The sequence below is a fragment of the Nymphaea colorata genome, chromosome 4 (assembly GCF_008831285.2).
Source record: "Nymphaea colorata isolate Beijing-Zhang1983 chromosome 4, ASM883128v2, whole genome shotgun sequence".
In the NCBI taxonomy this organism is placed as follows: Eukaryota; Viridiplantae; Streptophyta; class Magnoliopsida; order Nymphaeales; family Nymphaeaceae; genus Nymphaea; species Nymphaea colorata.
This window is the reverse complement of record NC_045141.1, coordinates 14,202,679-14,214,957: the sequence shown is the minus strand read 5'-3', so window position 1 is coordinate 14,214,957 and position 12,279 is coordinate 14,202,679. Positions and strand designations below refer to the sequence as shown.

The window sequence follows — 12,279 nt, the reverse complement described above, 5'->3', positions numbered from 1 at the left end:
CAACCAGACCTACTCTCATATTGGGTTTAGGCTCTTGTTCAGTGAATCTCAATCATTTGATAACCCTTTTTACAAGCCCTTTAAAATTTCTCATCATCTTCAATATGACACTAAACTTTTTTACGTTGCATTTGGATGACACTTTGAAAAAATGGTTTTTTTTTTAAGACTTGGTTTTGTGAAAATCAATTTTTTTTTAATGAGTTTTGAAAACTTGGCTTTATGTGTTTGGATAACCTTTCACAAACCAGGTTTTCACTTTTTAAAACCTAGTTTTTGTTATTATTATTTACAACTAGGTTGTTGAAATATTTATCAAATAACCAAAGTAAGATGAATAGTATCTTTTATCCAAAACATCGTTTTGGTTGAACAAAGAGTTCTCAAGCAAGTTTTCCAAAACATGCAATAAAACTCTGTTTTGAGAAAAATGGGTTTTTAGAAACCCAGTTTTAGTCCAAACGCCTTCAAAACAAGATTTGAGAAGCAAAAAGTCATTTTGCTTCTCAAAACATCATTTTGAATGTGCATCCAAACGCAACTTTAAAGTTGGACATTGCAATGCACCTTATTTAAGGTGCACACGGCCATGCATGTAGGATTTCATGTGTGAGTATTGAATTGTGTTCTGATATCACTATAATAACCGGTCTCACTGTTGCACCAAACTCGGGCTCTTAATTTGATGGATTCCAACTCGCCTTTAATAGTTTGAGTTTCAAGCCCCAAAAGATTAAAAGCTAAATGATCAATTACTTATGTGTCTTTGAAAATCTCTCACAATCCTCTTACAATCTTCAATAACAGACTAAACTTTTTAAAATCTTCAATAACAGACTAAACTTTTTAAAGTTGGACCTTAACAGTTTTACATGTTTGATTCTCATAGATTTTAAAGTGTTTGAAACAGGTTATTTTAAAGTGTTTGAAACAGGTTATTGGTTCTTGTCGATGGAATTTGTACCCGTTAGGACCCAAATCTAAAGCAAGTTTCAAGATTTTTTTTTTTTCTATTGAAGCAAGGGGATCAGCAGGTGCGAAGGCCCCCTTTAGATTTTTATAAATTCAAAATTTTAAATGTAATTTTAAAAAAATTTAGTTTCATATATATTCAACAATTAAAAAAATAAAGCTTGATTTTTGTTAAAAATTTTAACTAACCAGAGCGTCCAGTGTCCGGCAACTGATTCCGACGACGTCGACGAACCAGAGAGTCTGGCAACCGATTCGTCGTCGCTGGGCTCTCTCTCGCGCTCCGTCTCCTACCCAACGGCAACCATCAACATTGCCGGTTACTGGACTTCCTCTCTCTCGCCACCTACCCGACGGCCACCATCAACAATGTTGCCGGTTTCCGGATTCTCTCTGTCGTCCCTCTGTCTCTCTCGTGGCCGACCGGCGGCGTCAACTCACTAGAGAGCATGGCGACCGATTCGTCTTCACTGGGCCTTTTCTGAGTCTCCGTCTGTCCCTCTCTTTCCGTCAAACACACTGTTCCATTATCTCTTACCAGGTAAGGTAGAACTCCTCTCCACTCACCTTGAATGACAGTCCTGAAAAATGGCACTCCCCTTTCAATCACTCTATTTGCCAATAAGATGATCTAAACATCATCTTTCACAAAAGAGTAGCTTAGATTTGTCTACGCTATTAAATTAGGTGATCAAGAGTTTTTTTAGTTTGTAGGGGCACCTCAAAACTTGGGGAACGAATAGCAAGAAGGCAGCGGAGGATGATGATGCTTTGCTCCTTTCCGGCAATGCCGAGCCTTTTGCACTAAATAAACGGATTGATATATTTGCTCTCTTTGATTTTTCAAGAGAAGTTCATGAACAACTTTCTTCTTCCATTGATCATCCTGTACAGATGTTCTCAGAACGGGAACGAAACCTCCTCTAAGAAATGGCGTAGGACCAACTTCATATGTCTGACTCCACCAGACGATCTAGGTAGTCTACAGTCTACACTATCGCATCAAACAAAAATTGGGGAAAAAGGAAAGAAATGGTTGAATACGACACTGGACTCTTCCCCCTCCCCTCTTCTATCCATCCAAACATAGCAGCCTCGGATGATTTAAAATCTCAAGGTTGGTAGCTGCGATAAGTAAAGCAGCAGATACATTAATGGCTGTCGAAGGCATCCTGACAGGGATATTCTCAACTTGAGCGCACCTCGCCCCACCCGTTTCGGCATCAGACGGTGCAGGCCAACCATGGTCATCATCGTCAGCCTGAGTACAGAGATACCCGTTCCCCATGGTGGTCATTGAAGACAGGTCAGGTGGGCATAGATCTGGGTGCACATGGCTTACAGTGATGGGAAACTCAAGGTGCAGAATGGAACAAAGCCAGAAAAGGAAGGAAAGAGAGGGGTTCATCGCCGCACTTGGGGAGCAGTTCCCAAGCCTATAATTGCCTCCCCAAGTGAAGAGCGGATTTGACAACCAAATGAACAAAAGACAATTACAGCAAAAGAAAGAGAGAGAGAGAGAGAGCAAAGAACTTTGTTTTTACAGGCCCCAAGTTATGTGACAGAAGCTTGGGGCTATGGCCCATAGACTGACTGGTAATAAGTAACAAAACAACAAAAAAGAGTTGTCCGATGAGGAGGGAGGCCTACGGCTCCAACCTGGACATGTGTTGAGTTTTTGTTCTTGGGGACCGACCTCATGAGTCATGGCTGGCTGAATCTCCCTCTCTCTTGATTCTGGTTTGAGAATATAATAATCTTGTAGACGGAGGAGGAGGCAAGGAAAGCTGTTTAAACACGACCAATGGGCTAAGAGAGCTTCAGAAAAACCTGTCAATGGCCGCAAGGTTTTCATTTCGGAAGTCCCTTATAATCGAACCTCCCCAATTCAAGAACCTACAGAAATATTGAAAGGCTGACACGACTCTTTTTATTCAATCGGTGGATTGGTCTTGCACTCACGGACAGGAGCAGGAATTGGGGTGCGACGTAAAAACGCATGTCTTTCGTACAGAAGAAATATTTCTCGCGTCTTCTTCCGTAAACTAATTCTGACCGTCTAAAACTCTGAAGTTTTACGTCGTACTAGTTTTGAAAGTTTACGGGATAAAACTTTTATTTTTCTTTTTTTTTTGGTAGCTTCGTGAAAAGGTTGTCTACCTTTTAAAACAATTAAAACTAAAAATAATTAATTGAAACCTGAAGTTGCCTAGTAGCCGTGATACGCTACGCTAAGAGGTGAAGCTAGTTTCATTCATTCTTTCTTGTTTCTATGTTTCAGGGTTCATTTGCAGGCCTAAAACTTATAGCTATATTTTTGGAAAAAGTTTTTAACTTGTTATAACTAGAAATATCTTCATATGAGCATAACGAACATTTAAGGAAGCTTTTGATGGTTTGGAATTTTGATTCAAGAATGAAAAAATCTAGAATCATAATTTCTCTTCAAACTGGAATTGAATCAAAATTCCATCTTTCAATTTTCTAATTTTAGAAGCAAACTACGTCTTTGTTTGATAATACCAATTTCTTAAAAAATGTGCATTTTAATTTAATGACAGTGCTTCAGATCCTAAGGGGATGCTGAATGTCTTAGTGGAAGCAATTTAGAAGATTCATTGGAAACTTAACTATTTGTAATCTAAAGTAGCATTTATAGGAATCAAACTGAGAACTTGAAAGTAACTTTCGATATCTTGAAATAAAGAAAGAGAATTGTTGGCCAGTTGAAGAAAAAAAACAGTTGATGACCATGGGCGATATCCTTGTGACAGTAGAAGATTGTTAAGAAGACTTTTAATCCGAAAAATTGGCATGATAATGTTCTTCTGCGCGTTCTCAGGGCAGAAGAAAAAAGAAGAACGAGAAGAAAAAGATCTCTTTCCAAGTGTTCCTGTTCTTATTATAAACAGGAGGCGCAGTCTCAGTCTTAAGGAGCAGTAAAATAAAAAAACGACGGAGACTGGCCGGCCCACCGTTCGACGGCGTCCACCGGAGAGAAGAGAGAGAGAGATGACGGGGGGGAAGAAACCGTGGGCACGCCCGCCAATGCCTGTTGCACAGAATGGGCATGCTACTGCCACTCTCTCTACAAATATCTTCTGCCATTAAAGTATTTCTGTGGGTCAGATTCACAGTCGTCTCCAGTTTTCCCGAATTCGTCATCTTTCCGTTGTTTTGTGCGAATGATTCATTTTTTCAAGTAATCATCGCCGGTGTAAAGCAAGGGAAACTTAATTTTTAAAGCAACTGTGGATGAATACATAATTGATCTTATCACTTTCATCAACCGCGAGTTTTTGATTCTCTCGAGACCATTAACTGTGGTGAGTAGGTAAGAGAAGAACATTTGTAAAGAATGACAACTTGAAGATCTTAGATAAAGTATCAGAGCCGCCGCCATTTGGTTATTGCAGCATCTTCCTTTTTCACTGTTATCCTCAACAAAACTTGGTGCTTTAAAGGTTTACTAAGACATTGATAAAAGTACAGCTTTAAAAGTGGGAACAATGGAAAAAAAAGGAGAAAAATCATGCGGGTTGGCTTTGTCTTGTAGAAACGAAAATTTTCATGTAGAGAGCCATTCTTTTCGTTATAATTCTATGAAGGGAGCTCATATCATTGAATTTACTCATACCAGCACAACTTTTCAAAAATGTTATTGCTCCTCGAAAAGGTTTCGAATTGGAGATGCGCCTCCAACACGCCCCAGCTAGGTCCATTTGAACTATACCTCTTAGAACTATCACTACTTTAATAATCCATTAGAACACATTTATAAGTTATTTGACAATAATAATAATATATTATTATATGTCACAACTAAATGAAATATACATGAAACACTTACTACAATATTCTATTAATCTGTCCCCGTTATTGGCTAGCTTCACAGTATTAGAATGTTATTATAGCCAAACAACATCTAATCTAATGATTTTTAAAAGTTAAAAGGTCTTATTTTTCGATTTGTAGAAAAAGTTAGAAATGAAAAATAAATCCCAACAAGTTAAGGGTCTTTATTTTTATGGACTGTTCAATGAAAAATTTATTTGGATTATGGATTATGGTCGGTACCAAACAAGGCATATATATATGTTTTTATTTCTAATTTTCTCGTTATAAAACCAATTTAAAGTATTTTAGATGATTTATAGATTACTCTCAAGGTCAAGAACTGAGACTATAGATTATAAAATTATCTCATACTTCAACTTACACATAAAACTTATCCTTTTTATAATTCAATGAACATAGCCAGGTTTCAAATTGGAGACACACCTTCAATGTGCCTTCAAACCCGCCTGGTTGCCTTATGCCCCTTTGAACAATGATTTATAAATTCGTAAAATTAAAAATACAAAGCATTTTAGGTCCACGCAGTAAGTATGGATCAGTAGTCTGTGTCGTTTTGCTCATACTTTTTTATTTTAACAATAAGCGATCAATACATAGACACCAATTACAAGTATGATAATTCATTTGTACTCAAGTTCGGGATTTGTGCCTAAAACTTTATTATAAGAGCATGTCATTTAATCATACGGAACATGTGATCTAGTTATTACCATCGACTCGACTCTTGATGGCATGATCTTACAATAATTGTTTAGAATTTAATCAGCTTGAATTGATATATTCAAATTGAATTTGTTGGATTCCTCACTGATCTAGGAGCACCTCCTGTTATCTTTTAATTATTTATAACATACATTTAATTTATTTTAAGTATTTTTATATTTTTTAATAAGAAGATTATGACTTAATGATCGGAAAAGAGCTCGAAGCTTAGAGACGTTATAATGCTATTAAACAAAGCCAGGACTAAGCTAAGAAGGTAAACAAGTGAAACGTTACGCACTAATTCGTAAAATGATAAAAACGGGGACTCTTTTGGAGCACGAGCGCAAAACCGAGGACTCTTTTCACAAAACAAGTAGGAGCAGAGCAAAAAGAAAAGCTGCGGGCCGTGAGGAGCGGGGCCCACTTCCGCGCCTCTGTTGGGACCCACCTGCGCATTGAAGACAACGACGACGGTAGGCATCAATTCTATACCAACAAAGTAAATCACTCTAACCAAACACGATACGCAGACTAAAACGGAAAAGTAGAGACAACTTTTTAACACGATGAGATAAAATGAGACAGTAAAAACTTTTCTTTCCTGTGGGTGCACGTTGTTCAAGAATCGGTTCTTGTTTTCTGGCGGGCAAACGTCACAGCTCCTTTTTTTCCTTTTCACTCCTTTTCATCTTTTCCCTCATCCCAAAAATATCAAGGAAGAAAATGAATAGTAAATGAGAAAAAAAACAAGAGATCATCGTCTTACATAAATTTTTAAATCAACGGTTGTTGATCCTTGTATATACAAAGTTATAATCAAACAAATAGGAAGGAAGTGCGGTTCTGCTTTAGTGGGTAGTGACCAAAGGCTTACCAAAACATCTAAAAAAGAAATGCAAATCCTTCCCTCTTTTACTTGCAGAGCTCCTTTTCTCTCACTTTTTGAGGTTCATCTCCACCAAGATTATGAAGCATGAGATGGTGGAAACAATTTCTATTCTCTTAACCCAAAGTGCATGAAACTCATTGTTTAAACTTTGGATTTGAAGTGGTTTGGGATCTTCAATCATAGATTTTAAGGTTTCATATTCATGATTGCTTTCACTAAAAGATTATGGACTCTCTTAAGAGTAAGAAAATTTTAATAGATAGTTCATCCAGCTCAAACCAGCATTTCTTGAAAGTTATGATAAGTTGTCATCAGCAACAAGAACAACCAACTTTATAAGATAAATTCTCGAGTCATAAAAAGTTTAATAGGGACAGAGGAAAAAACTATTGCAAAAAAAAGTGCTTCTAATAAAAAACTGCAATAAAATAAGGAGAAACGAAAACCAGGGACAAGAAAACCGCTTCTCGAAAACGCCTTACAGTAAGTAGTAAGCCCGCGAGTCCATCGCCTGCTTCGACTACAAAAGCAAAGCCGGGGGTTTCAAGTTCTCACTCTTGGAGACACGCACGCTTCGCGTTCTGTAGCTGCTGGTCTCTTGTTTGAGGGTGAGGAAGAAGCGGAATCCGGCGAGGGAGGGAAGGAGGTGGTGGTGGTGTTTGAGTGGCAGAGTGGAGGGAGAGGGGGCAAGATGGGAGGGGCTATTCTTTCGGAAACGGTGACGGAGGTGCTGATACCGGTAGCGTCGGTGGTGGGGATAGCCTACGCGCTGCTGCAGTGGTTTCTGGTGTCAAGGGTGAAGCTGTCGCCGGAGCAGCTGCCCACCTCCTCCAACAACTCTTCCAAGAAGAACGGGTTGTCCGAGTACTTGGTGGAGGAGGAGGAAGGCCTCAGTGATCATAATGTCGTCAGCAAGTGCGCGGAGATTCAGAACGCCATCTCTGAAGGTTTACAGTTTATACTTTTACGTCATCTCTGTCTTCTCTCTCTCTCTGCTTTGCTTTCGTTCTTCTTTCGAAGGATGCAAACTCTCTTGTTTCTTCTCCCTGCTTTCGAGTTTCCCATCTTCCTCCCTTTTGAGTTTTTTGGTTGCTTTTGCTGTTCCGTGCTTGTGAATGTTCATGACAAGGTAGTAAATTCTCTCTGTATTTCTGAAATCTACTGACGGCCATCACCACATAGCTGTTAGTTTATTTTATTTTGTCACCAACATCGTCAAAGTTCTTTTGGTCACGATCGTCGTGCTACGATATGACCATTTTTAGTTAGTATCGTCCACATCGACGCGATTTGTTAAGGAAGTGGACAGATATGGAGTCTAGCACTTCTCTAGCCATTTTTTCCCTTGTTTTGTGCGTCCGTGTTACCGGTGGCAACTGCGTTGGGGCATGATGGGCGTTGGATCTAACATTTCCATGATTGAATCGGTGCTGGGAGAGCTGCATGTTTCCGCAGATTGGAATCGTTGCCTGTCTCCATGTCCATCTCCGCTGTGCCGGGTGCTGACCAAAATTCTTCTGTCAGTTCTTCTGTTTTTTCTCCCCCTGTTGACTAATCTTTGGTCGTTTGGTATAAGTAAAATACTAAAATACGAATCGCCTTGAATGAATCTCACCATTCTAATTTTATATAGCTTTCTTTTATTTGTTAATAAATAAAATGAAGTTATGGTCGATATGTACCTTCAAAGGACGTAATTTAGTGGACCAGTGTCCTGTTTATACTTCTTCTTCTTCTACCGTAGCAACTTGGAATGGTTATCTTCCGTCTGCTTAAAATCTATAATGGGTGTGGCCCCCTCTTTTCTCAGAGATTATTTCTATTTTAGTGGATCCTCTTTCTCGTACTCCTTATTTGTTTGTGCCTACAGGCCGGTGAACCGAGCCACAAATGCACAAAAAGAAATAAGGTCTGCCTGTTTTTGTAAAGTTTTAGGGTATCTTTTTTTCCCATGTTCTGGCTTTAAAATCCCAGACATGTCTGTGTCTCCAGATGTCCTACCAACATGTAAGGAAATGGTTAAAAACTGTTTTGAGTAAAACTCACACAGTGATAGAACTGTTGTTGCTAAGGAAGCGAATGGTTGTGAAAAATTTTGAGGACTCAACAAAGTGATAAAACTGTGATGTACTCTCTTAATGAACCGCCTACCCTATTATCGCCGTTTATTTATGATGCTTCTTCTGCCTGCTTACTGCCTTCATAAACCTAGCGTACGTCTGATTCAGTGTCATCAGGATTGTTGTAGTTGTGCCGTTGTTGTCCTTTAATTTTAGTGGGTTCTTTCAGTTCACTTGGTTTCTTTTTCCAGTTTCTGAGGTCTATTCTCTTGGTCTCATTTATCATATGGATGTGGCGCTCCTTTGTCCCGAGTTCTTCTCAACTATATATTTTTCTCATGCCCGGACGGAGAGAAGAGGTCAACATCATTCCTGAGTAAATAAAATGGAACTGAGTTTTGGGTATATTTGTTGCAGGCGCCACTTCGTTCCTCTTCACTGAATATCGATACGTGGGGATTTTCATGGTTGCCTTTGCTGTGCTGATCTTTCTGTTCCTCGGTTCTGTGGAGGGATTCAGTACTAAAAGTAGACCATGTACCTACAGCAAGGACAAAATGTGCAAACCTGCCCTTGCCAATGCAATTTTCAGCACTGTATCCTTCTTGCTAGGTGCATTCACCTCCGTGGTGTCTGGATTCCTTGGGATGAAAATAGCAACATATGCAAATGCTCGGACAACTCTTGAAGCAAGGAAAGGTGTTGGAAAAGCTTTTATTGTTGCATTCAGGTCTGGTGCAGTTATGGGATTTCTTCTTGCTGCAAACGGTCTTCTTGTTCTCTATATTGCCATCAACCTCTTCAAGATATATTATGGTGATGACTGGGAAGGACTTTTCGAGTCAATCACTGGCTACGGTCTTGGTGGTTCTTCTATGGCTCTCTTTGGAAGAGTTGGTGGAGGCATTTATACTAAAGCTGCAGATGTGGGTGCAGATCTTGTAGGAAAGGTTGAGAGGAACATCCCTGAGGATGATCCACGTAATCCAGCTGTAAGAAGTTTTGAACTGTCATCTTTTTTTGCCGCATCACCTTCTTCTTTGTTTTGCCATGCAAATTGTTTCTACAAATGTTTGTCTCCGTTGTTTGGCTTTACTGACCTGTGCATCTGTTTATTTCAGGTAATTGCTGATAATGTTGGTGACAATGTTGGAGATATTGCAGGAATGGGATCTGATCTTTTTGGTTCATACGCAGAGTCTACATGTGCGGCACTTGTTGTGGGCTCTATTTCTTCATTCGGAATCAACCACCAGTTCACCCCTATGTGTTTCCCCTTGCTTGTGAGTTCTGGGGGTATTATAGTGTGCTTGGTAACCACACTCTTTGCAACTGACTTCTTTGAGATTAAGGCGGTGAAGGAAATTGAACCGGCATTGAAGAAGCAGCTTATCATCTCCACAGTGCTAATGACTGCTGGAGTTGCCATTATTTGCTGGCTTGCTCTCCCACCATCCTTCACAATTTTCAACTTTGGATCTCAGAAGACCGTAAAGAACTGGCAAGTGATGCTAATTTTTGCTAGGAACAGTAAAAATTTAAAACTAAGATGATATATTTTGTGGTAGCAATTTCTCATTTCTCCATCCTTTATGTGCGGCAGGCAACTCTTTTTCTGTGTGGCGGTTGGTTTGTGGTCTGGTCTTATCATTGGATTTGTGACTGAATTCTTTACAAGCAATGCATATGGGTAATTGCTATTCTTTCTTAAGCTCATCTTTCGCTGGTTTTATTGTTGTTATTCTATTTTTTGGTAATTTAGTTGTCATATCCAGTGAAACTCAAGCAAGAACTTTCTCCTTTTCATATGCAGCCCCGTCCAGGATGTTGCAGATGCTTGCAGGACTGGTGCTGCGACCAATGTTATTTTTGGCCTTGCGTTGGGATACAAGTCGGTCATTATTCCAATTTTTGCTATTGCTGTGAGCATCTATGTGAGTTTCAGTCTTGCTGCTATGTACGGCATTGCTATGGCTGCCCTTGGAATGCTGAGCACAATTGCTACTGGGTTGGCAATTGATGCTTATGGTCCAGTTAGCGACAATGCTGGCGGTATCGCAGAGATGGCTGGAATGAGCCATAGGATTCGTGAGAGAACTGATGCTCTTGATGCTGCTGGAAACACCACAGCTGCAATTGGCAAGGTATTTCGACGACTTACTCTTTCTATCTCACGTTAGACAAGACAAAGTGAGAAGACGGAATGGTGCTTTTAAATTTCTGCCTTTTACTGAACCACACCTGAGAAGATTTACATGCATTTTCTCCTTGGAATTTGCTGAAAATTCCGTTGCTGTTTGCCCTACAGGGTTTTGCAATTGGATCGGCTGCTTTGGTCTCGTTGGCACTTTTTGGAGCATTTGTTAGCCGTGCTGGAATTGCTTTAGTTGATGTGTTGTCCCCAAAAGTTTTCATTGGGTTGATCGTGGGTGCAATGCTTCCTTACTGGTTCTCTGCTATGACAATGAAGAGCGTGGGCAGTGCAGCTCTCAAGATGGTGGAGGAAGTCCGGCGACAGTTCAATACAATTCCAGGTCTCATGGAAGGCCTTGCAAAACCAGACTATGCCAACTGTGTGAAGATATCGACTGATGCGTCAATCCGGGAGATGATTCCGCCTGGCGCTCTCGTCATGCTCACTCCCCTCATCGCCGGGACCTTCTTTGGCGTTCAAACTCTGTCTGGAGTTTTGGCTGGCGCCCTTGTCTCTGGAGTACAAGTAAGTATTGTCGGTTTGCTGGCCTGTGTTTCGTTCCTTTCGATAGTTCCTACTTCCTAACGATCAGCTGTTCATTTCATTTATTTCGCTTTTGTTGTTTCTTTTTCTCCTGCTGGACAGATCGCTATATCAGCATCAAATACTGGCGGTGCATGGGACAATGCCAAGAAATATATTGAGGTACTCGGCGGAGTTCTCCTCTCTTTGCTGCATTTTGTTTTTCCTTTCTTTCGGTCGTTCCTCCGGGTATACCAGTATGGTGAAAACGCTAAGAACAAAGCTGGATTCTTTAGCAGATTGAGGAAATCATAGCAGAGGATTAATGAATTGGTTGTGCTCCGTTTGTTCTTTGGTCTTCTTTTAACGTGTTCTAATTCTGCTGTCCTTTTCGATGCCATTACTTCTATAGCACCATGTGAGATTCGTCTGCCAGCCACTGAATCGATCTGTAGTGGTTTGTCTGGGAAATGCAGCTATGAGCTTTCCCTTGGCGGAGTCAATCCATTTGTAGTAGGTTGTCCTCTTGACTGATATACTAATATTACTGTTCTCTCCTTTCTACAACAGGCCGGTGTTACAGAGCACGCGAGGTCCCTTGGTCCTAAAGGATCAGATCCGCACAAGGCAGCCGTGATAGGTGACACCATCGGAGATCCTTTGAAGGACACGTCTGGTCCATCGCTCAACATCTTGATCAAGTTGATGGCAGTCGAATCGCTTGTGTTCGCGCCATTCTTCGCCACTCATGGAGGCATCCTGTTCAAGATCTAGACACCGGCAGGGAGAGAATGGTGGTCGACGGTTGCTCCTTCTCCAGTGCCTCTAGTCTTCTTCTCTTCCTAGTCGTAGTTTTCTCCTCTTATTTTCCCTTTCCTTGTCCCAGGCACTCGGTTATCATCTACATGGTTGAGCGTTTTGGTTCTTCTCCTTTCTGTTTGAGAAAAGAGAGACTAGTCTAGTTTTCTGTTACCATCCTTTCTCCTATAATTTTGGCTTTTGCCATTATCCTTTTTCTTTATATCATGAGTGTAAGAATCGTCGATTTTCTTGGGCAATATAAAGAACCGACTTTTTGA

At 40.3% G+C, this 12,279-nt stretch overlaps 1 protein-coding gene across 1 annotated transcript; it reads left to right on the top strand.

The window, feature by feature from the left end:
• The first annotated feature begins 7,016 nt into the window (after positions 1–7,016).
• LOC116252884 (pyrophosphate-energized vacuolar membrane proton pump-like) lies at positions 7,017–12,279 on the top strand. The gene is made up of 8 exons (XM_031627493.2): positions 7,017–7,371; positions 8,902–9,476; positions 9,606–9,985; positions 10,088–10,174; positions 10,298–10,628; positions 10,793–11,203; positions 11,324–11,383; positions 11,771–12,279. The coding sequence occupies exons 1-8, from the start codon at positions 7,116–7,118 to the stop codon at positions 11,972–11,974; spliced, it is 2,304 nt and encodes a 767-aa protein (XP_031483353.1). The 5' UTR covers positions 7,017–7,115; the 3' UTR covers positions 11,975–12,279.